The sequence below is a fragment of the Silurus meridionalis genome, chromosome 7 (assembly GCF_014805685.1).
Source record: "Silurus meridionalis isolate SWU-2019-XX chromosome 7, ASM1480568v1, whole genome shotgun sequence".
Lineage (NCBI taxonomy): Eukaryota > Metazoa > Chordata > Actinopteri > Siluriformes > Siluridae > Silurus > Silurus meridionalis.
Genome location: NC_060890.1, coordinates 17,189,816 through 17,215,058, shown reverse-complemented (window position 1 = coordinate 17,215,058; position 25,243 = coordinate 17,189,816). Strand labels below are relative to the sequence as shown.

Sequence of the window (25,243 nt, the reverse complement as noted above, 5' to 3'; positions counted from 1 at the left end):
ATGCACATTTGAATGTACAGAACCGTAGTTCATGGTATCAAAACACAAAACACAATCAGATTGTTCAAAATATTTATACATGATTTTTTTTTTTTTTACACAATGAATTATTTTAAATACCGGTGAATTCCGTTCAAGGTTATGAACTGTAAAGACATACAGATTGCCACGTACAATAACCGTGTGCAAAATAAAACGAGAGCAGACGCATTTATACGCTATTAACCGCTGCACATACTCTCCTATCAGCGGATACTCATTAAATACCTGCAGCCTGTGAAGAACCTGTTTACGCTGGTTCTTATCAGTTACAACAAAATAGGAACATTATCTACAGTATGACTATTTACCTTAATATATGATCTTAATAATACTTATGAGAAAGATAAACATGTACTGATTAAGAGGATGTTTGAAAGCTGGACGTATCACTGTGTTCAGATCGAGCGTTACGGGTTATTGTGCGAGTCTCGTCAAAGGGCCAGTGTGCTGGATGGAATAAAATATGCTGGAAACATGGAGTGGAAAGTGATAAAGCTTCTATTTCACACAAAGACATATTACCATCATATTTGTTTATGTACAACCTACATCTGCTTGTATGTGACAAATAGCTATCAGGCCCAAAATGCAGTGTTAAATACTTTAATACTGTAAATGTCTTTAGATAACTTAAAATCAAAATTTGGGTGGAATGTTGTAGATGAAAGGAATGTTGTGTGTTAGTTTTTAAAAACTATTTTTCATGCTAATACACCATGTTCTTTCTTAGTCCTTTATCACAGTCGCAGTCTCTCTCTCTCTCTCTTTCTCTCTCTCTTTAATCACTCAGAGGTAGGAGTCCTTTTTAGCAGAAACCTCCGTCAACTCAATCGATGTACTGCGAGAGCCACCGGAACCCATCTCCATAGCCCTGTTTCTTTAGTACACTGCACATGAAGACTTCTAATGGTCGTGCGTTCAGCTCCTTCAATGACACGATTCCCTGGGGACAGAACAGTTTTGATGAAAGTCACACTCGCATCACATCACATTTAGACATAAAACCCTGGGGAATCATTTTTGCATTTAAACTTTGTACATTTAGTGTTCAGAAATTACAAGCACAAATTCAGTGCAAAAAAAGTGCAGACTCGACCACTAAAAAACTGTAACTTGCCCGAAAAATTGGGAGTATATAAATATAATTATTATAATTATTTTGACCCTGCGTTCATGTGAACAACTGACAAGCTGCTAATGTCACTGGTGAATGTGTTTACGGTGTATTTTTACTATACTGCAATTCTGACAGAAGTTTCAGCTGCAAGGCAAAATTGCAAGTATATTAAAATGGTCCATTTACTAGGGTTTCATTTCGATGGGTTATTCTTAGGGACCTGTATAACACACAATGGCCTGTACGTGCGTTACACAAAGCTGCTGGAATTGGTTGAATCGATGCGCTTCAATATAATGTGAGAGAATGTTCGAAAAATGTAGAGATTATGATTAGTTAATGCGTCACACACACATTAGGCCAAAGCTTACAAGAGAGAGAAGAACACACACTGTAGTTCCCAGATGCTACACTTGTTTAATTTCGCATTAAATTCAGTTTGTAGTGTTTATTGTGGTAAACTGATTTAGTCTTAATTAGAAGTTAAGAAATTAATTCCTGAAACATTACACAATTTCAAAGATTGAAATCCCCTAGATTTTGGACAAAATTATTTAAAAAAGGTCTCCTCCTTCTAGTTTTAGCACTTTGTAGGTATACAAGTATTTGTTCAAGAATAACTTTGGCATTAGCACTTGTGTGTTATATGAGGATTAAAACACTTCTGCTATTGGAAATGAAACAAATTAAGGATGATCCTGAATTTAATCCTTTATTTATATTCTTCTTTTTTTCCATACCCACCCTGTCCTCTACATCTGCCTCCGTCAAACCAACTACCTGCATGTCCCTCCTCTGCACATGCCCAAACCATCTCAATCGGGACTCTTTTAGTTTGTCTCCAAAACGCCCTACATGCCCCTCTAATGAACTTTGATTATCCTTTATTAATATTATGCTGTGGTAAAAATAACAGGTAAAAGCGAAAACTAATATAGTGGAAACCGAGTTTTCAGGAGACTTAGGAAAAGCTGCACTGGAATCAATTTTGCACATTAATTTTGCTTCAGTGCACTCTTTACCCCTTGCAGCTGTACCACTTTTAGCTGCTACTGAACCCCTGCATCAATACACATAAAATAAAATGATTCCCTAATATTTGCTAGTGTAAGTGCAAAGAAACCTTCGTCTTACTCTGTAGACAAAATAGAGACCAAATGCATGTGAATATGTACCTTCCCAGTGGTCTGTCCATTAAGAGCAAAGAGCTCCCGCAGTTTGCCTTCACTCACTGCTTCCGGTCGATCGATTTTATTTCCCAACACCAACACCGGCACGTTCAATATGGTCTCATCTGATAGCAAGGCCTGCGCATGCGACAATGTATGAGGTTTGTTTTAAATACTCCAAGTATTCAAGTGATGTGGTACAGAACACAAAGAAGATGTACAAACTCACATCAAGCTCAATCTTGGACTCAACGAGACGTGGATAATCGGCACAATCGACTAGAAAGACGATCCCATTCACGGCTGGGAGGTAGTTCTTCCACACTCTCCTGGCTGCAAGAAGAACAGTAGTGCAAAGTTGTGAGGCCGATGTCAAAGTGCTCTGTGTTTAAGTGGCCCCTCCTTAAGTGCGCTTTCTTAGAACATCATTGGGATGGCAGTAGATTACAGTATAATTGAACTAAAATAAATATCACCTTGTAAATGACCACCAAGATCGAACGTGGTGAAAGTCATTCCGGCAATCGTCAGCTCTTGCGAGGCTAAGAACAAAAACAAAAATCAGGCCTGGTTTAGTAATTGACATTGTTTTAAAGATATTCATGAAAACATGCTGTGATGCAGAAGTAAACTTACTAGGATGTAGTGTAGGCACATGTTGTCCCAGTCGGTCATCTTTCAGCATGTGGAGTAAAGTCGTTTTTCCAGCATTGTCCAATCCCAGGAACACAAGCTTCCCGGATTTCTTATACAGACCTACAGATTAAAGAAACAAAACAAAAAAGCTTCGTGTTACAACATAGACTTATTCTACTGATCTTGTGTGAAAAGATATCATAAGATCACAGTAGATAAAGAACCACAATTAACACACAGTTGAGTGGATTCTGGAGGACACAAGGCTAAATGCATAACTTGTTTTAAATATAAGACAAGTTACAAATGAAGCCCTGCAACAGGCCAACAAACAGGCATAACAAATACAATTGAGGTTTTTAAAACACAAAAATTACAACAAAAAAAAGACACGTGGTCCTGTTTAGACTAGATTTAAAAGACTAAACACAATGAAACCAAAATGCAACATATTGAGTGGGATTTGTTTTTAAACAAACATTCAAGATTCTGCACCATTTCTTAGTCCATACTGGTAAAGTATAAATACATTATTGCAAGCAAATTGTGTGATATTGACCATGTTAACTTTTTTTTTTTTAAGTTTAGATTGTTCTCTTCTATTGACGTGTGCTTTAGTGGTGGATTTGCTCTAAAACAGAATTTTTGTGGAGTCTGCGCCAGTTCGATTGCACACTCATTAAAGTGAAAAACAAGACAGCAAATCCTAAAAACCAAAAATCGTTGAAATAATTAAATAAATTTAAACTTTTCACACAAGCTGTGGCCAATGAGAAGTTTTGATAAAAACTCGAGTTATTTATAAAAAAAAAAATAATAATAATAAAATAAAATTTAAAAAAAGCTACATTGGATTCACTCAAACTCTGAGACTTCTGGACCAAAACCGATGTGCGTGATGAAAACAAAGATTGGCCAAAGCCTGACTAACGATTTGTGCTAAAACAAATATCAAACAGCAGTTTAAAACTGCAGTTCAAAGGGCAAAGAAGAATGGATTGTGCCACATTGTTATGATAATGATCATATCATACACGATAGACTTCTGGATGTGTAGTAATCTGAATTCTCAGTGTTACAAGTGAGCTAATTGATATCAAAAACACCTTTTTTCATTTCAAGGATATCAAATCTACACTTCTGTAGAACAATTTAAAAAGGGAAACTGAACTTTAAATGGCTCGTGGATAATCTGTATAGTGACAAGCATTGTCCAATGGGGGTATAATCTTTTTAGTTCTACTTTCTATTATCTTCTCACATTATTCGAGATCTTGAGATAATCAGAGAAAAAAAACCACATGATCGACCCAAAATATCAAACTTAATGCCTAGTTCCTTGCTTGAGATGACTATTTTGTAGGTCTTTCTGTCTTTAGGATATTAGAGTAAACAACAAACCAGGCCAGAAACTTACCGAGAAACTGTAGCACTCCGCTGAACCCTTTGTAGATCCAATCAAAAATAAAAAACATTGTTGAGTTGTCTTGTGTGAACTCTAAACTCCAGGAATACACGTATCACTTCTGTTAACCTGAAACAAAGGCGAGAGGCAGAAAAGGAATGTCTTAGAAACTCTAATCATTCCACTTGTATGTGGAGAGAAACCGGCGAAGTGGCATTGGCGAGTCCGGGTTGGTGTGAATCACTGAAAACTCGGGCGCTTCCTTTATCGTGGACGGGCAGGCTGACACGTGTATCTAGGCGAAGGGTCAACATTACGTGCCAAGTCACACGGAAATGCTAACGAGAACCTCCGCTCTGCTAGAGTGCTAATCTGTAGCTCGGTATACTAGCTAGCATTCAAACATCGATCATTCGCCCCAATAACATCACTTATATCGCCAATGTTTTCGATAATCAGGGCGACTAAACAAAGACCGACTTAATGCGATGAATTAGCAAGATAATTTATCTTAAAATTAATTCCAGGCCTCCCAAGCTAACCGTGCTAAACCGTTCAATACCACATCAAATATACATATATTGTGATATATTGCCTACATATATCTATAAATAATTACATCACTAATATGTTTGCGATGTGTAACGTGTAGCTAACCCTCAGCCAGACAATGGTGAAGCGTACTGATGTTTCAAAAAGCCTTTATTTTGTGTTCAGCCGTCAGCCTTTCCTTGGGAAACACAAAATCTACCTTTCCTTGATGAGAAACCTTTTCTTAGTGAAACACCGTAAGAGCTACAGAACAGATAAATAACAAATAATACAATCAGCTCTTACAAACATAAACATGAATAGCCATTTATAAGAAACCCTTTTGTGATGTCACAATGATGTCATAGATGTGAGTGATAATAACACATTAAAACACTTCTTTACAGTTAAATAGATTAACCAAAATATTAATACATATACACATTAAACAAATTAATCATAGTACCTTGTTCCCGTTCCAGCTAGGTGCTTAATTATCCCTTACTTTCCTTAAGAACCTTGTACGATTTCAGAGCATTTAAGCGACACGACTTTCCTTTACCATGGTGTGCGTCACACTAACTAGTGGGGGCAGAGTCAAAGGATTATACCGTATGGGGGCGGGGTTAAAAGACTATACCGTATGGGGGCGGAGTTAAAGGACTATACCATATAGGGCGGAAGAGACCAAACAAAATGGAGCTCAAAAGGATTACCTTACTAACTCTTTTCTAAGAGTTAGTTACACTCCCACCAATCATGAGTGAATAATGGGACGTACACAGACTACATTAAGCACGAATGATTTAAACTGAAAATTTACCTTTCCGGAACCCGTATAAGGACGAAGACAACTTATGCCAAAGTTGGAAACTTAGCAACGACTATGTACTATTATGCACTATAGAGGGAGCAGATTTAATTAGACTCCAGCAACAGAACAAGCTTCTGGATTGGGCGCTCTACTTCTGACAATTCGTGAAGACGCTACCCTTTCTTGCCAAGCTTACGGTCACCAAGCTGGAGTTTAACTCTCCGTACAAGTCCGTCTTTGTCAGTAGTGACTTTTGAAACTCTACCCAATCTCCACTCATTCCTCTGCAAATCCTCTCCTTTCAGGATTATGATATCTCCAACTTGTAAATTCCTTCTTGGAGCATGCCAGCGCTGTCTAAGAGCTATGTTGGCGAGGTATTCCTTTCGCCATCGACTCCAAAACTATTTTGCAAGGTATTGAACATGTCTCCACCTTTTCTTGCCATACATATCTTCTCTGATGAATTTACCTGGAGGAGGTAAGGCCTGGACAGATTTCATTGTCAGAAGATGATTAGGGTGAGTGGTTCGAGGCCATGGGGATCACTGAGATTGTCAACAGTCAGAGGACGGCTGTTGACTATAGCCATAGCTTCATAGAAAAAGGCCCGTAACGAAGCATCATTTAGTCTACCAGAGGAAAGAGCGAGAGTGGATCTTAGGACACTTCTCACAGTCCTTATATGTCTTTCCCACACCCCTCCTGAATGGCTAGCATGGGGTGCATTCATTCTGAAGTCGCACTGCCTATTTGCAAGAAATACAGCAAGACGATCTGCATCAACTTCCTTTAGAGCTTCTCTGAACTCATTTTGGCTCCTACAAAGTTGCTTCCTGGGTCAGACCTGATCAGACGAACAGCACCACGTATGGCGATGAAACATCGAAGGCCGTTGATGAAAGCATCTGTCGACATGTCTTCGAGAATCTCAATATGGACAGCACGGGAACTAAGACAAGTGAAAAGAAGACCGTATCTCTTGTTCTCTTTTCTTCCTTGTTTTGTAAGGAATGGCCCAAGCAATCCATGCCACAGAAAGTGAAAGGAGGGGATGGCTCCAACCGTTCTGGCGGTAGATCGGCCATCTTTTGCTCCTCCATAGGTCTGCGTAGCCGTCTACAGATGACACATTGATGAATGTAGGATGCAACAGCCCGGTTGATTCCTGTAATCCAGTAGCCACTGCGCCTTATTTCGTTGATAGTAAGACCTTTACCTTGATGTTTCATCTTTTCGTGATGATAAGCAATAATCATCCTTGTGATGTGATGATCTTTGGGAATGATTGCAGGGTGCTTGAAGAAGTTGGGAAGAGAGGAGTTGCATAGCCTCCCTCCCACCCTGAGTATGCCGTCGTCATGGAGAAAAGCGTCAAGAGCGTGCAAAGGATTATGCCGTGGTAGAGGGATTCCTTTGCTCAGTAGTTTCAGCTCTTCTTGATACACATTTTTCTGCAGAATTTTGATTAGATGATGTTCTGCCTCTTCACGTTCGGTTACAGTGGTGAGATTGTTTGATCTGTTATTGCTTATGCGCCTTAGAAGGCGTGCAATTGCTCGTATAGTTAGCGACCAAGATGAGAACTTAGACAGACGATCAACGATGCTTACGTGTTCCGTGGTTTTAATACTGAGTGCTAGAACACTCCTGACCTCTGGATCTCCGACTGATAACTCTGGTACTTCCTCTGTAGCCAGCTTTATTTCCTTGTTCCATAAGAACTTGGGTCCGGCAAGCCAGGTAGATGATAAAAACTCACTGGCAGTCAAGCTCCGGGAGGCGTGGTCAGCAGGATTCTCATTTGTCGGGACATATCGCCACTGTTGTGGGGCTGAGCTGAGCTGAATCTTTTGAACCCGGTTAGCTACAAACGTGTGGAACCATCGCGCTTCATTTCTTATGTATCCTAAGACCACTTTAGAGTCAGTCCAGAAGAATTCCTCTGCATTAATGCATCCCAATTCCTCCTTAAGCATGTTGCTTATTTTCACGGAAACAACTGCTGCTGTTAATTCTAGTCGTGGGATGGTTGTGACTTTGGTTGGAGAGACACATGATTTTCCTACAACCAAGGCACAATGAATTTCTCCCTTTTCGCTTTGAAGTCGCAGGTATGAACACTGGCGTAACCCTTCATACTGGCATCAGTGAAGTGATGCAGCTCTGTCTTAGAGACCCTTCCAAATCCAGCAGGTGAGTAGGTACGGGCTATGGTAAAATTATCTAAGTGGGCTAGATCTCTTTCCATTGTTCCCATTTATGTCGAAGCTCATCAGTAAGAGGATCGTCCCAGCCAGTACCTCGCCTGCACATCTCTTGAAGAATGCTCTTTGCTTTGAGGACGACTGGCGCTACAAACCCAAGAGGATCGTACAGTGAAGCTACTGTAGATAAAATGCCGTCGCGTTGCAGGCTGTTCTTTGAGGCTGACGTTAAGCTTGAAGCGGTCAGACTCACATCCCATTGAATCCGAGAGCTCTCTCGAGTGGCAATTCATCAAATGAGAGAGTCTTATCCTTCACGTTGGTGGCTCGTTCGGAGAGTGGTATACTCTCTAATACCTTTTTGTCATTGGACACAAATTTATGTAGTCGGAGACCGCCCATGGCGCAGAGTTCACGAGCTTCCCTGGCAAGCTGAATGGCATCTTCAGTGTTTTCGACGCTTGCGAGCCCATCGTCCACATAAAAGTTCCTCATAACAAATCTTGAGCCTTGAGGGTAGATGTCGCGATTCTCCTTAGCTAGATGTTTCATTCCATAGTTTGCACATCCCGGAGAAGAAGCTGCACCGAACAAATGTACCTTCATGCGAAACTCGGTGGGTTGCGAGTTCAAATTTCCTAGCTTCCACCAGAGGAAGCGCAAGAAGTTGCGATCAGATTCAACCACATGGAACTGATGGAACATCTTCTGAATGTCGCACATCAACGCAACTGGGTGCTGTCGGAAACGGATGAGAACTCCACTTAAGTTGTTCGACATGTCGGGCCCAGAGAGGAGGTGCTCATTTAAGCTTGTTCCTTTGTATCTGGCTGAGCAATCAAACACCACACGAAGTTTATCTGGCTTCTTCGCGTGACGCACACCATGATGGGGAATGTACCATCTCTCCCCTTTACTCCCACCGTCATTGACCTGCTCAGCATCTCCCTTCCCAATGACTTCCTCCATGAACTCAACATAATGTTCCTTATACCTTTCATCCCGTTGTAATTTCCTTTTAAGGTGAAAAAGGCGCGTAATAGCTAAGCCTTTATTGTCAGGCAGGCTGGGTCTGGTTTTGAAGGGCAGAGGCATTTCATAATGTCCAGACACATTTTTCCTTATTCCCTTCTCCAGTATGTTAAGAAACGTGATGTCTTGTGACACAACTTTGCTGTCGTCATTGCCATCTTTGAAGTCAGACACTAGAACACGAATGACATCGGTAGGAGTTAACGGAGGTAGCTCTTTAACTGTAATTCTGTGACACAGATGATTTGTGCTCAACACATCCTGAGTTTGTAGTGAGCGCCCTACAATACTCCATCCTAAATCAGTCCTTACAGCATAGGGTTCCTCGTCGTCTCCTAAAAGGACCTTCCTTGGTGCCATAGCTCTTAAGCAGTTGTAGCCAATCTAAAGACCTACTACACAGTCCTTCAGTGGTTGTATTTCATCCACTATTTCTGCCAGATGACTCCATTGTTTAGCCGTCTCACAAGTGGGAATGTGAAAGCGGTTGACAGGTATGCAGTCCTTTGTATAGGTGACCGGAAGATCGACTTGAACTGCAGAACTATATCCTCTAACACGAAGCCCAGAGACACCTTTGCTTGTGATCACCGTATCCCTGCCGCTCATAGTCGTCAACTTCAGTTTCACTGGATACTTGTCAGCATTAAGACCATCACTCACTTCTTGGTCAATGAACGTAGTATCGCTTTGAGTGTCGAGCAGTGCATAGACGAGTTTCTCAGTGGTTGGATCATTTTTAGATGAAACCCAGACTGGTATCACCATAGATGTGTTTGATGAGCTTTCACCTGCTACACTGAGTGACGTTGCAGCAGCACTTTGATTTGTTTCTGGTTCTGATGTAGTCCTTTCTCTTTTATAGTTGTCATCATGCAGGGCTGTAGGATGCTTTCCTTTACAGTGGTTACAGAAAAGACGATGACGGCAGTCTCTCACGCTGTGGCCGGGTTTCAGGCATCCATAACAGAGTTTCTTCTTCTTTATATATTTGCGTCGCTCAACTAATACCATCTCAGTGAACTTGTAGCATGTGTGTAGTTGGTGTCTATTATCTTGACAAAAGATACATGAAACCTTAACTTTTCCCTGTTCTGACTTGTGTTTTTCATTTTTAGTGACTATTTGAGTGGTAAGCACACTAGCTTTGGTTTTCTTCACATCTCTGAGGTTTCTCTTCTCAGTGATAGAATCTGACAAATGAAGGGCATGAAAGGACGTAATGGGATTACAAGAAATCTCGGCTTCATCTGACGTGAATCTAGCAAACTCTTTGAAACTTGGAAATTCTTGATTTTCATTTAGGCTTTGCGTGACTTGTCGGTTCCAGCGTAAAGCTGCCCAGTCTGGTAGTTTGTGAACGAGCTTCCGATTTTCTTCCCAGTCGTTTAATATGTCGAGACCCTTGACATGAGGCATGGCATCTTGACAAGCATTCAGAAAATCTGAGAAGCGTCTCAGTCCTTCGATGGAATTCTTGGCCAGTTGGTGAGCTTCTCTCTGAATGGCGAATGGCTGGCCAAAGCGACGATTTAGTTTGTCCCACGCGTCTTGGTATGCTTCATTGTCATTTCGGTAAAAGTTGCCATCTAAAGCCTGCCGTGCTGGGCCACCAACGTACTTTTTTAGGAAGTATAGTTTTTCGGCTGGCGTGATTGCCCTTTGGTCTATGAGTGAAGTGAATGCTGCCTTCCATTCAATGAATTGTATGGGATCGCCATTGAAGACAAATGGCTCAGGAACAGGAAGCCTATTTAAGGCTATGTTGTCTTGAAAGAGCTGAGTGAGAGAGGGAATGTCTGTATGATGGGGCGTTGCAACTTGAGAGAGGGCCACTGTAGTTACGGGTGTATTCTTTGCTTCCATGTTCCTTTCCTTCTTGAGATAAATAGCATCCTTGTGATCTGTCTCCCTTTCGTAGATCTTCAACTTGGCTTGAGTGGCCCTTATCTCTTTCGCTGCCTGTAATCGCTCCAACTTACACCTTTGTGCCTCTAGTGCCTTGCGTTGTGCCTCTAGTGTCTTGCGTTGTTGTTCCTCTAGCTCCCTTATAGATTCCTTTTACTTTTCTTCTTCCAGCAGCATCTGATGATTTGCTTCCTTTACTGCTAGTTCAGCTGCTGCGTCCATGCGTTTTACTATCATGGATGACGTTATGGAGTAGAGATCGGACTGGCTGTGACTTGTCCAAGAAGCTAAGGATCCATAGACAGACTTTGCATAGTCGCTATGAGCAGTTCGTGAAGGCGGTGTCTTTCCTGCGGCTCATCAAACCCGCTTTCCTCATTTATAGCTCTGCTGTATGCAATGTTGATGATTTCTGTGGTCACAGCTTCACACGTATCAACTCTTCTTCTTATGTCGATGGAGGGTGAGGTGAGATTTCGAATTTCATAATAAATGTTCATCATGTTATCTTTACTTTTCTTAAGCTCGTGAATGAGAGGCCAGAGCTGACTCTCTGACATATAAGTCTTTAGCTGATCTCTTGCCTTCCTTGCGTGGAGCTTCCACTGTTCGTACATGGCAAACAGCCTTTTCTCTTTTCTCTTGGCCTCTTCATATTGGTGCGCGAGCATCTTCTCTGTAGGATGGCGTGTGCGTTCAGAGCGTCTTAGACCTTGAATAGCCATTTATAAGAAACCCTTTTGTGATGTCACAATGATCTCACAGATGTGAGTGATAATAACACATTAAAACACTTCTTTACAGTTAAATATATTAACCAAAATATTAATACAGTGGAACCTCGGGTTACGAATTTAATTGGTTCCGGTACTTTATTCGTAACCTAAAAAGTTCGTATCCCGATACGCGTGGATAGAGCGTGGGTGGCGATAAGAAAAGAACCGACTTGCCTGTGATTTTTGGTGCGCGACGTTCATATCCCGAAATTTTGTTCGTAACCAGGGGCAAAAATTTTGATGAACTGCGATTCGTAACCTGAATTATACGTATGCCGGGGCGTTCGTAACCCGAGGTTCCACTGTACATTTACACATTAAACAAATTAATCATAGTACCTTGTTCCCGTTCCAGCTGGGTGCTTAATTATCCCTTACTTTCCTTAAGAACCTTGTACGATTTCAGAGCATTAAGCGACATGACTTTCCTTTACCATGGTGTGCGTCACACTAACTAGTGGGGGCAGAGTCAAAGGATTATACCGTAAGGGGGCGGGGTTAAAAGACTATACCGTATGGGGGCGGAGTTAAAGGACTATACCATATAGGGCGGAAGAGACCAAACAAAATGGAGCTCAAAAGGATTACCTTACTAACTCTTTTCTAAGAGTTAGTTACATAACGTGTTATTTTACATAATCTTTGATTCAATCTGGTTTCCACTTTACAAATCTTCAACTCATACATCAGAAAAAATCCTTTAGGTCGGTATATTTTCGTACCCTCGTCCTTTTCCGCCCCACGCTGACCACAGCGCCAGATAATCCTTGTGTGATGAAGTGGTTTTATATATATACAAATAATGGCGATTAGCTAAAGGGAAAAGCCGCTAGCTGGACCACTGAGACGAATAGCGTTTGCGGAAGCCATACACCGAAGGCGGCGGCATTACTTCCTCTTCTGCGCCAGAAAGTAAAATAGAGTCGTGGTTAACTCTCTATCACCACCTGCTGGGCTGGAAGAATTACAACTATCTAAAAATGTCGTTGAGTATAATGTGCTAGCAAGTCTAACTAGCTACCAAAGAAACAATTCCCTAACAACTATAGCTACAACATACAAGTGACACAACACACCGATTAAACACTCCTTGAATAAAGTTTAATAGATGATTCACCTCAAACACACTTCATTTTACAGAACATATTATACAATGTGTATTAGCTAAGTACATCCTCCCATGTAGTAATCTGTCATCTGTTGTCTCTTGTTGTTTACTTGCTGTAAAAGAACCATTTGTCAGCTGAAAATTAAGAAATAAACAGCATGAGTATCAGTCATTGAAAATTGGGCATTCACTTTAGAAATTAAATGTGCAATAAAGATTAAGCTCCTCTGTAGTTTAGTTTAAATAAAAATCTTTTCATATTGCCTTACATTTTTTTCATGTTAAGGGCTATAAGAATAATAGAATAATTATTACATACCCGAGCTAGGAATGGGCTCTGATGCACCATATGCACTTGCCTAAGATAAAAAAGAATATATATATAGTATGTAGTATATTATGCATATACAGTGGAACCCGGTTATGTCGATGTCGTAGGGGGTCGCCAAAAAGCATCGAGGTAAACGAAAACAAAATGGCGGCAGTATATTAACGTGCTTGAAATTTCTTTATGTACATGATGTGCGTTAATAAATGAGAATGTGCATCCACGTGTTTTTGGAGGGTTTTTTACACAACAGCGTTGCCGCGATTTGTTTGATGAAGGCATGCTATAAAAATGTACATACGTTTGTTAACAACAAAAGGCATAAGTGCACCAACTAACAGCAGAGGTTTACCAGTATACAATACAGATCACCGTCCATTCTCCACACAAACCTTTATTATATTCTCCAACATTATAAACACACAGATCGCTCAAAAAAAAAAAACAGCGGCTGCACAGTGCCGTCTCACATTTAGTCCACATGTGGAAAGAAAAGAAAAAAAAAACAGTAACTTAGTTTCTGAAAACTTATGACCATCAGGCTGAAGTAATCCACACAAACACACAAAGCAAAGTGTCCGAAAACTTACGTCCGCGACGCCGGTAAGGAGCACGGCTCTCGGTAAGGAGCGACGCAAGTGCGAGCAGGGTAAGGAGCACAGCTCTCTCGGTAAGGAACGACGCGCCGGTAAGGAGCACGGCTCTCGGTAAGGAACGACGCGCCGGTAAGGAGCACGGCTCTCGGTAAGGAACGACGCGCCGGTAAGGAGCACGGCTCTCGGTAAGGAACGACGCGCCGGTAAGGAGCACGGCTCTCGGTAAGGAGCACGGCTCTCGGTAAGGAGCACGGCTCTCGGTAAGGAGCACGGCTCTCTCGGTAAGGAGCACGGCTCTCGGTAAGGAGCACGGCTCTCTCGGTAAGGAGCACGGCTCTCTCGGTAAGGAGCACGGCTCTCTCGGTAAGGAGCACGGCTCTCGGTAAGGAGCACGGCTCTCGGTAAGGAACGACGCGCCGGTAAGGAGCACGGCTCTCGGTAAGGAGCGACGCAAGTGCGAGCAGGGTAAGGAGCACAGCTCTCTCGGTAAGGAACGACGCGCCGGTAAGGAGCACGGCTCTCGGTAAGGAGCGACGCAAGTGCGAGCAGGGTAAGGAGCACAGCTCTCTCGGTAAGGAACGACGCGCCGGTAAGGAGCACGGCTCTCTCGGTAAGGAACGACGCGCCGGTAAGGAGCACGGCTCTCTCGGTAAGGAGCGACGCAAGTGCGAGCAGGGTAAGGAGCACAGCTCTCTCGGTAAGGAGCGACGCAAGTGCGAGCAGGGTAAGGAGCACAGCTCTCTCGGTAAGGAACGACGCGCCGGTAAGGAGCACGGCTCTCTCGGTAAGGAACGACGCGCCGGTAAGGAGCACGGCTCTCTCGGTAAGGAGCGACGCAAGTGCGAGCAGGGTAAGGAGCACAGCTCTCTCGGTAAGGAACGACGCGCCGGTAAGGAGCACGGCTCTCGGTAAGGAGCGACGCAAGTGCGAGCAGGGTAAGGAGCACAGCTCTCTCGGTAAGGAGCGACGCAAGTGCGAGCAGGGTAAGGAGCACAGCTCTCTCGGTAAGGAGCGACGCAAGTGCGAGCAGGGTAAGGAGCACAGCTCTCTCGGTAAGGAACGACGCGCCGGTAAGGAGCACGGCTCTCTCGGTAAGGAGCGACGCAAGTGCGAGCAGGGTAAGGAGCACAGCTCTCTCGGTAAGGAACGACGCGCCGGTAAGGAGCACGGCTCTCGGTAAGGAGCGACGCAAGTGCGAGCAGGGTAAGGAGCACAGCTCTCTCGGTAAGGAACGACGCGCCGGTAAGGAGCACGGCTCTCTCGGTAAGGAACGACGCGCCGGTAAGGAGCACGGCTCTCGGTAAGGAACGACGCGCCGGTAAGGAGCACGGCTCTCGGTAAGGAACGACGCGCCGGTAAGGAGCACGGCTCTCGGTAAGGAACGACGCGCCGGTAAGGAGCACGGCTCTCGGTAAGGAACGACGCGCCGGTAAGGAGCACGGCTCTCTCGGTAAGGAGCGACGCAAGTGCGAGCAGGGTAAGGAGCACAGCTCTCTCGGTAAGGAACGACGCGCCGGTAAGGAGCACGGCTCTCGGTAAGGAGCGACGCAAGTGCGAGCAGGGTAAGGAGCACAGCTCTCTCGGTAAGGAGCGACGCAAGTGCGAGCAGGGTAAGGAGCACAGCTCTCTCGGTAAGGAACGACGCGCCGGTAAGGAGCACGGCTCTCGGTAAGGAGCGACGCAAGTGCGAGCAGGGTAAGGAGCACAGCTCTCTCGGTAAGGAACGACGCGCCGGTAAGGAGCACGGCTCTCTCGGTAAGGAACGACGCGCCGGTAAGGAGCACGGCTCTCTCGGTAAGGAGCGACGCAAGTGCGAGCAGGGTAAGGAGCACAGCTCTCTCGGTAAGGAACGACGCGCCGGTAAGGAGCACGGCTCTCTCGGTAAGGAGCGACGCAAGTGCGAGCAGGGTAAGGAGCACAGCTCTCTCGGTAAGGAGCGACGCAAGTGCGAGCAGGGTAAGGAGCACAGCTCTCTCGGTAAGGAGCGACGCAAGTGCGAGCAGGGTAAGGAGCACAGCTCTCTCGGTAAGGAACGACGCGCCGGTAAGGAGCACGGCTCTCGGTAAGGAACGACGCGCCGGTAAGGAGCACGGCTCTCGGTAAGGAGCGACGCAAGTGCGAGCAGGGTAAGGAGCACAGCTCTCTCGGTAAGGAGCGACGCAAGTGCGAGCAGGGTAAGGAGCACAGCTCTCTCGGTAAGGAGCGACGCAAGTGCGAGCAGGGTAAGGAGCACAGCTCTCTCGGTAAGGAACGACGCGCCGGTAAGGAGCACGGCTCTCGGTAAGGAACGACGCGCCGGTAAGGAGCACGGCTCTCGGTAAGGAACGACGCGCCGGTAAGGAGCACGGCTCTCGGTAAGGAACGACGCGCGCGCTCGGTAAGGAGCACGGCTCGCGCGCTCGGTAAGGAGCACGGCTCTCTCGGTAAGGAACGACGCGCGCGCTCGGTAAGGAGCACGGCTCTCTCGGTAAGGAACGACGCGCCGGTAAGGAGCACGGCTCTCGGTAAGGAGCACGGCTCTCGGTAAGGAGCACGGCTCTCGGTAAGGAGCGACGCAAGTGCGAGCAGGGTAAGGAGCACAGCTCTCTCGGTAAGGAGCACGGCTCTCTCGGTAAGGAGCGACGCAAGTGCGAGCAGGGTAAGGAGCACAGCTCTCTCGGTAAGGAGCACGGCTCTCGGTAAGGAGCACGGCTCTCTCGGTAAGGAGCACGGCTCTCTCGGTAAGGAGCACGGCTCTCTCGGTAAGGAGCACGGCTCTCTCGGTAAGGAGCACGGCTCTCTCGGTAAGGAGCACGGCTCTCGGTAAGGAGCGACGCAAGTGCGAGCAGGGTAAGGAGCACAGCTCTCTCGGTAAGGAGCGACGCAAGTGCGAGCAGGGTAAGGAGCACAGCTCTCTCGGTAAGGAGCGACGCAAGTGCGAGCAGGGTAAGGAGCACAGCTCTCTCGGTAAGGAGCACGGCTCTCGGTAAGGAGCGACGCAAGTGCGAGCAGGGTAAGGAGCACAGCTCTCTCGGTAAGGAGCGACGCAAGTGCGAGCAGGGTAAGGAGCACAGCTCTCTCGGTAAGGAGCGACGCAAGTGCGAGCAGGGTAAGGAGCACAGCTCTCTCGGTAAGGAGCGACGCAAGTGCGAGCAGGGTAAGGAGCACAGCTCTCTCGGTAAGGAGCACGGCTCTCGGTAAGGAGCGACGCAAGTGCGAGCAGGGTAAGGAGCACAGCTCTCTCGGTAAGGAGCACGGCTCTCGGTAAGGAGCACGGCTCTCTCGGTAAGGAGCACGGCTCTCTCGGTAAGGAGCACGGCTCTCGGTAAGGAACGACGCGCCGGTAAGGAGCACGGCTCTCGGTAAGGAGCACGGCTCTCGGTAAGGAACGACGCGCCGGTAAGGAGTTGAAGCCGGGAGCGCCACGCTCCCGTTCATCGCATAACATTTAACAAAAAAAATGCATATGTGCACTTACTAACAGCAGAGATTCACCAGTATACAATACAAACACCTGTAGCAGCTGTAAGGTTTGATTTTTCCGCCACTTTCGCGAGTTCTTCTGCGGCTGCACAGTGCCGATCGACATAACTGACGTTAAAATTTCTAATTCCCCCCCCCTGTGCTCGAGATATTACCGACATAACCGATAAAAAATGCTTAGAAAAAGCGAGAATTTGGCGGTTCCACTTCAAAAACGTCGCCTTAATAGGGTTGTCGAGATAACCGAGGGCGAGATAACCGGGTTCCACTGTAATAATGTTTCTTTATTTATTTGTGTATTTATATTTTAAGTCCTCCTGCTATTGGGCTCTGATTGTAAAGTACTTACTGAGTCTGCAATGGCTTTGGCATCCATTTCAGAGCAGACATATGGACTGCCAGTGAGACATGTATTCAAGCTGAAAAATACATAAAAAATTAACAGATTAGTTTAAAAGAGAGTGGAATTTCCTTCTGGGATTTATAAAATGATATATTTATCTTAAACAATACTTTAACGCTATTTTCTCAAATTCAATAGCTAACAAGGCACACTTTGTGGCCAGTTTCATATATTTACCAAAACATAAACTGTAAAGATTTGGTAGAATTTATGCAAGTATTAATCAAACATATATAACAGTACCCAGACTATCAATTGCATATACACTGTATATAAATAATGTGCAATGTATATACAGAATATACAGTATGTAATATTATAAGATGAATCCTAAAATATAGTCCACAAATCCTTCAAATGTATAGAGAAAATATAGAATATATAGTACAAAATGTAAATAGCAGAAAGATATTTAAAACACAAACATTGCAGTTGCCTGGTGTTTAGTTTTCCCTCTGCTATATCAGTCTAACTTTTATTAGGTCATAATCAAAATAGTCAGTTCATTAATGTATTGATATAAGAGAAATTGGAAGTGTATATTATTAGAGAGTGATTTTCAGAAACTTAGTTACTGTTTTTTTTTCTTTTCTTTCCACATGTGGACTCTCTCTCTCTCTCTCGCTCGGCTTATCTCCCCCTCGGCATCGCGGACGTAAGTTTTTTCGGACACTTTGCTTTGTGTGTTTGTGTGGATTACTTCAGCCTGATGGTCATAAGTTTTCAGAAACTTAGTTACTGTTTTTTTTTCTTTTCTTTCCACATGTGGACTAAATGTGAGACGGCACTGTGCAGCCGCTGTTTTTTTTTTTTGAGCGATCTGTGTGTTTATAATGTTGGAGAATATAATAAAGGTTTGTGTGGAGAATGGACGGTGGTTTGTATTGTATACTGGTAAACCTCTGCTGTTAGTTGGTGCACTTATGCCTTTTGTTGTTAACAAACGTATGTACATTTTTATAGCATGCCTTCATCAAACAAATCGCGGCAACGCTGTTGTGTAAAAAACCCTCCAAAAACACGTGGATGCACATTCTCATTTATTAACGCACATCATGTACATAAAGAAATTTCAAGCACGTTAATATACTGCCGCCATTTTGTTTTCTTTATCTTGATCATCGGTTACCTCGATGCTTTTTGGCGACCCCCTAGGACATCGACATAACCGGGTTCCACTGTATATGCATAATATACTACATACTATATATATATATATATATATATATATATATATATATATATATATATATATATATATATATATATATTTATTCTTTTTTATCTTAGGCAAGTGCATATGGTGCATCAGAGCCCATTCCTAGCTCGGGTATGTAATAATTATTCTATTATTCTTATAGCCCTTAACATGAAAAAAATGTAAGGCAATATGAAAAGATTTTTATTTAAACTAAACTACAGAGGAGCTTAATCTTTATTGCACATTTAATTTCTAAAGTGAATGCCCAATTTTCAATGACTGATACTCATGCTGTTTATTTCTTAATTTTCAGCTGACAAATGGTTCTTTTACAGCAAGTAAACAACAAGAGACAACAGATGACAGATTACTACATGGGAGGATGTACTTAGCTAATACACATTGTATAATATGGTCTGTAAAATGAAGTGTGTTTGAGGTGAATCATCTATTAAACTTTATTCAAGAAATGTTTACTCGGTGTGTTGTGTCACTTGTATGTTGTAGCTATAGTTGTTAGGGAATTGTTTCTTTGGTAGCTAGTTAGACTTGCTAGCACAACATTATACTCAACGACATTTTTAGATAGTTGTAATTCTTCCAGCCCAGCAGGTGGTGATAGAGAGTTAACCACGACTCTATTTTACTTTCTGGCGCAGAAGAGGAAGTAATGCCGCCGCCTTCGGTGTATGGCTTCCGCAAACGCTATTCGTCTCAGCGGTCCAGCTAGCGGCTTTTCCCTTTAGCTAATCGCCATTATTTGTATATATATAAAACCACTTCATCACACAAGGATTATCTGGCGCTGTGGTCGGCGTGGGGCGGAAAAGGACGAGGGTACGAAAATATACCGACCTAAAGGATTTTTTCTGATGTATTAGTTGAAGATAAGATAAGATAAGATAAACCTTTATTCGTCCCACAGTGGGGAAATTTCTGTTACAGCAGCAAGACAAAGATATAAAAAATAGATGCAAATATATATATAAAAAAAGAAGAATATACAAAAAAATAAAAACAGAAATAAAAATAGATAATAATAATAATAATATAACAAAGAAATAAAAATAAATGCAAATATCTGAAAAATAATATACATAGATTTGTAAATCTGTAATATACACTAGATTTGTAAAGTGGAAACCAGATTGAATCAAAGATTATGTAAAATAACACGTTATGTAACTAAATCTTAGAAAAGAGTTAGTAAGGTAATCCTTTTGAGCTCCATTTTGTTTGGTCTCTTCCGCCCTATATGGTATAGTCCTTTAACTCCGCCCCCATACGGTATAGTCTTTTAACCCCGCCCCCATACGGTATAATCCTTTGACTCTGCCCCCACTAGTTAGTGTGACGCACAGCATGGTAAAGGAAAGTCATGTCGCTTAAATGCTCTGAAATCGTACAAGGTTCTTAAGGAAAGTAAGGGATAATTAAGCACCTAGCTGGAACGGGAACAAGGTACTATGATTAATTTGTTTTATGTGTATATGTATTAATATTTTGGTTAATCTATTTAACTGTAAAGAAGTATTTTAATGTGTTATCACTCACATCGGTGACATCATTGTGACATCACAAAAGGGTTTCTTATAAATGGCTATTCATGTTTATGTTTGTAAGAGCTGATTGTATTATTTGTTATTTATCTGTTCTGTAGCTCTTACGGTGTTTCACTAAGAAAAGGTTTCTCATCAAGGAAAGGTAGATTTTGTGTTTCCCAAGGAAAGGCTGACAGCTGAACACAAAATAAATGCTTTTTGAAACATCAGTACGCTTCCCCATTGTCTGGCTGGGGGTTAGCTACAGTAAGAGCTTGACCCGCATCGATTCCAATAACTGTTGTCTACAACGGGCCACGGAGGGTCTTCACAGCGCCAGTTACAGCTTCTGCTACATCACCGTCACAAGGCATCAGCGTGGACTCATCAAGCTGCTTCCTGCCTGACCTATACTTCGGACAGCAGTCTCACGGTTTCGGTGCAATGGTCAAGTACAGCCACACTTACGAACATTGATGCAAGACCGCGAGTATTAATCTACTCTAGTACGACAATACGACGAGCAACGGATGAACGGCTTCTCGGACTGAACATTCAATACTCACCGGCTCAGCAACAAGAGCAACAAGATAAACTGTGATTATATTTGTGCCCATGCCTGCAGGCATCCACATGGACTTTGTCTAACTAAGGACATAGATTTTGGTTTTTGGATTTTGCATTCATCCACTTAGTTAACAGTGTTTATTGAGGATTTAACATTCACATTTCTCTCATTTGGATTTATTATTGTTGATAACTTGTTCATTGTAGTATTTACACTGACATTTACAATAATTCTAGTGTTTATATGTTAATGCATATGTGTCAGCTGCTTAAATTGATGTTCTGATATTTTATGTTTATACAGTTCATATTCAGGGCTTTTCCATATCTGTTAAGGGGGTCTTCTTCCGCCATTAGAGATAAAATTTATAAGTGATAATATCACAGTCAGGAAATGAGATAGAGGTGGAGGAGCAGATGGCTGGTTATCAGCATGAAGATTTACAAGGTGAAACCCACATAATGGTAGACCAATCAGAGCGACCGTGTCTGAAGGAAACAAATGAAGTTAAACAACAATGTCTAACTGATCTCCAAGGCAAATTTAATAAGGATGATAATGCTCTTGAAGGTCCAAGATGCTCTGAATGCACACGCCATCCTACAGAGAAGATGCTCGCGCACCAATATGAAGAGGCCAAGAGAAAAGAGAAAAGGCTGTTTGCCATGTACGAACAGTGGAAGCTCCACGCAAGGAAGGCAAGAGATCAGCTAAAGACTTATATGTCAGAGAGTCAGCTCTGGCCTCTCACTTACGAGCTTAAGAAAAGTAAAGATAACATGATGAACATTTATTATGAAATTCAAAATCTCACCTCACCCTCCATCGACATAAGAAGAAGAGTTGATACGTGTGAAGCTGTGACCACAGAAATCATCAACATTGCATACAGCAGAGCTATAAATGAGGAAAGCGGGTTTGATGAGCCGCAGGAAAGACACCGCCGTCACGAACTGCTCCGCAACGACTATGCAAAGTCTGTCTATGGATCCTTAGCTTCTTGGACAAGTCACAGCCAGTCCGATCTCTACTCCATAACGTCATCCATGATAGTAAAACGCATGGACGCAGCAGCTGAACTAGCAGTAAAGGAAGCAAATTATCAGATGCTGCTGGAGGAAGAAAAGCAAAAGGAATCTATAAGGGAGCTAGAGGAACAACAACGCAAGACACTAGAGGCACAACGCAAGGCACTAGAGGCACAAAGGTGTAAGTTGGAGCGATTACAGGCAGCGAAAGAGATAAGGGCCACTCAAGCCAAGTTGAAGATCTACGAAAGGGAGACAGATCACAAGGATGCTATTTATCTCAAGAAGGAAAGGAACATGGAAGCAAAGAATACACCCGTAACTACAGTGGCCCTCTCTCAAGTTGCAATGCCCCATCATACAGACATTCCCTCTCTCACTCAGCTCTTTCAAGACAACATAGCCTTAAATAGGCTTCCTGTTCCTGAGCGATTTGTCTTCAACGGCGATCCCATACAATTCATTGAATGTAAGGCAGCATTCACTTCACTCATAGACCAAAGGGCAATCACGCCAGCCGAAAAACTATACTTCCTAAAAAAGTACGTTGGTGGCCCAGCACGGCAGGCTTTAGATGGCAACTTTTACCGAAATGACAATGAAGCATACCAAGACGCGTGGGACAAACTAAATCGTCGCTTTGGCCAGCCATTCGCCATTCAGAGAGCGTTTAGAGAGAAGCTCACCAACTGGCCAAGAATTCCATCGAAGGATGCCGAAGGACTGAGACGCTTCTCAGATTTTCTGAATGCTTGTCAAGATGCCATGCCTCATGTCAAGGGTCTCGACATATTAAACGACTGGGAAGAAAATCGGAAGCTCGTTCACAAACTACCAGACTGGGCAGCTTTACGCTGGAACCGACAAGTCACGCAAAGCCTAAATGAAAATCAAGAATTCCCAAGTTTCAAAGAGTTTGCTAGATTCACGTCAGATGAAGCCGAGATTGCTTGTAATCCCATTACGTCCTTTCATGCCCTTCATTTGTCAGATTCTATCACTGAGAAGAGAAACCTCAGAGATGTGAAGAAAACCAAAGCTAGTGTGCTTACCACTTAAATAGTCACTAAAAATTAAAAACACAAGTCAGAACAGGGGAAAGTTAAGGTTTCATGTATCTTTTGTCAAGATAATAGACACCAACTACACGCATGCTACAAGTTCACTGAGATGGTATTAGTTGAGCGACGCAAATATATAAAGGAGAAGAAACTCTGTTATGGATGCCTGAAACCCGGCCACAGCGTGAGAGACTGCCGTCATCGTCTTTTCTGTAACCACTGTAAAGGAAAGCATCCTACAGCCCTGCATAATGACAACTATAAAAGAGAAAGGACTACATCAGAACCAGAAACAAATCAAAGTGCTGCTGCAACGTCACTCAGTGTAGCAGGTGAAAGCTCATCAAACACATCTATGGTGATACCAGTCTGGGTTTCATCTAAAAATGATCCAACCACTGAGAAACTCGTCTATGCACTGCTCGACACTCAAAGCGATACTACGTTCATTGACCAAGAAGTGAGTGATGGTCTTAATGCTGACAAGTATCCAGTGAAACTGAAGTTGACAACTATGAGCGGCAGGGATACGGTGATCACAAGCGAAGGTGTCTCTGGGCTTCGTGTTAGAGGATATAGTTTTGCAGTTCAAGTCGATCTTCCGGTCACCTATACAAAGGACTGCATACCTGTCAACCGCTTTCACATTCCCACTTGTGAGACGGCTAAAAAATGGAGTCATCTGGCAGAAATAGTGGATGAAATACAACCACTGAAGGACTGTGTAGTAGGTCTTTAGATTGGCTACAACTGCTTAAGAGCTATGGCACCAAGGAAGGTCCTTTTAGGAGACGACGAGGAACCCTATGCTGTAAGGACTGATTTAGGATGGAGTATTGTAGGGCGCTCACTACAAACTCAGGATGTGTTGAGCACACATCATCTGTGTCACAGAATTACAGTTAAAAAGCTACCTCCGTTAACTCCTACCGATGTCATTCGTGTTCTAGTGTCTGACTTCAAAGATGGCAATGACGACAGCAAAGTTGTGTCACAAGACGACATCACGTTTCTTAACATACTGGAGAAGGGAATAAGGAAAAATGTGTCTGGACATTATGAAATGCCTCTGCCCTTCAAAACCAGACCCAGCCTGCCTGACAATAAAGGCTTAGCTATTACGCCTTTTTCACCTTAAAAGGAAATTACAACGGGATGAAAGGTATAAGGAACATTATGTTGAGTTCATGGAGGAAGTCATTGGGAAGGGAGATGCTGAGCAGGTCAATGACGGTGGGAGTAAAGGGGAGAGATGGTACATTCCCCATCATGGTGTGTGTCACGCGAAGAAACCAGATAAACTTCGTGTGGTGTTTGATTGCTCAGCCAGATACAAAGGAACAAGCTTAAATGAGCACCTCCTCTCTGGGCCCGACATGTTGAACAACTTAAGTGGAGTTCTCATCCGTTTCCGACAGCACCCAGTTGCGTTGATGTGCGACATTCAGAAGATGTTCCATCAGTTCCATGTGGTTGAATCTGATCGCAACTTCTTGCGCTTCCTCTGGTGGAAGCTAGGAAATTTGAACTCGCAACCCACCGAGTTTCGCATGAAGGTACATTTGTTCGGTGCAGCTTCTTCTCCGGGATGTGCAAACTATGGAATGAAACATCTAGCTAAGGAGAATCGCGACATCTACCCTCAAGGCTCAAGATTTGTTATGAGGAACTTTTATGTGGACGATGGGCTCGCAAGCGTCGAAAACACTGAAGATGCCATTCAGCTTGCCAGGGAAGCTCGTGAACTCTGCGCCATGGGCGGTCTCCGACTACATAAATTTGTGTCTAATGACAAAAGGTATTAGAGAGTATACCACTCTCGAACGAGCCACCAACGTGAAGGATAAGACTCTCTCATTTGATGAATTGCCACTCGAGAGAGCTCTCGGGATTCAATGGGATGTGGAGTCTGACCGCTTCAAGCTTAACGTCAGCCTCAAAGAACAGCCTGCAACGCGACGCGGCATTTTATCTACAGTAGCTTCACTGTACGATCCTCTTGGGTTTGTAGCGCCAGTCGTCCTCAAAGCAAAGAGCATTCTTCAAGAGATGTGCAGGCGAGGTACTGGCTGGGACGATCCTCTTACTGATGAGCTTCGACATAAATGGGAACAATGGAAAAGAGATCTAGCCCACTTAGATAATTTTACCATAGCCCGTACCTACTCACCTGCTGGATTTGGAAGGGTCTCTAAGACAGAGCTGCATCACTTCACTGATGCCAGTATGAAGGGTTACGGCCAGTGTTCATACCTGCGACTTCAAAACGAAAAGGGAGAAATTCATTGTGCCTTGGTTGTAGGAAAATCA

General features: G+C 43.5%; 1 protein-coding gene and 1 long non-coding RNA gene across 3 annotated transcripts; both read right to left on the bottom strand.

The window, feature by feature from the left end:
• Window positions 1-629: 629 nt before the first annotated feature.
• Window positions 630-12,512, bottom strand: LOC124389280 (GTP-binding protein SAR1b-like). Of its 2 annotated transcripts, none has more exons than XM_046854623.1 (7): window positions 12,360-12,512; window positions 4,382-4,498; window positions 2,965-3,084; window positions 2,805-2,870; window positions 2,558-2,661; window positions 2,335-2,466; window positions 630-985 (listed from the first exon to the last, which is right to left on the bottom strand). In XM_046854623.1, exons 2-7 carry the CDS (start codon window positions 4,437-4,439, stop codon window positions 869-871), a joined length of 597 nt encoding a protein of 198 aa, XP_046710579.1. In that variant the 5' UTR covers window positions 4,440-4,498; window positions 12,360-12,512; the 3' UTR covers window positions 630-868. The 2 variants fall into 2 exon arrangements, with proteins under 2 accessions (XP_046710579.1, XP_046710580.1); XM_046854624.1 differs by lacking the exon at window positions 12,360-12,512 and adding an exon at window positions 5,367-6,123.
• A 157-nt stretch (window positions 12,513-12,669) lies between these two features.
• Window positions 12,670-17,565, bottom strand: LOC124389281. Its single transcript, XR_006926554.1, has 3 exons — window positions 17,481-17,565; window positions 13,065-13,104; window positions 12,670-12,880 (listed from the first exon to the last, which is right to left on the bottom strand). It is a non-coding gene; the product is annotated as an uncharacterized LOC124389281 (long non-coding RNA).
• Between the last annotated feature and the right edge of the window lie 7,678 nt (window positions 17,566-25,243).

What these genes read in the sequence shown, in the direction of transcription:
- LOC124389280 (XM_046854623.1), bottom strand. Translation starts at nt 4,439, where the DNA reads ATGTTTTTTATTTTTGATTGGATCTACAAAGGGTTCAGCGGAGTGCTA. An exon ending in TCTTGGTGGTCATTTACAAG is followed by an intron (nt 2,662 to 2,804) that starts GTGATATTTATT and finishes TTCTTCTTGCAG; the next exon opens with CCAGGAGAGTGTGGAAGAAC. An exon ending in AGTCCAAGATTGAGCTTGAT is followed by an intron (nt 2,467 to 2,557) that starts GTGAGTTTGTAC and finishes TCGCATGCGCAG; the next exon opens with GCCTTGCTATCAGATGAGAC.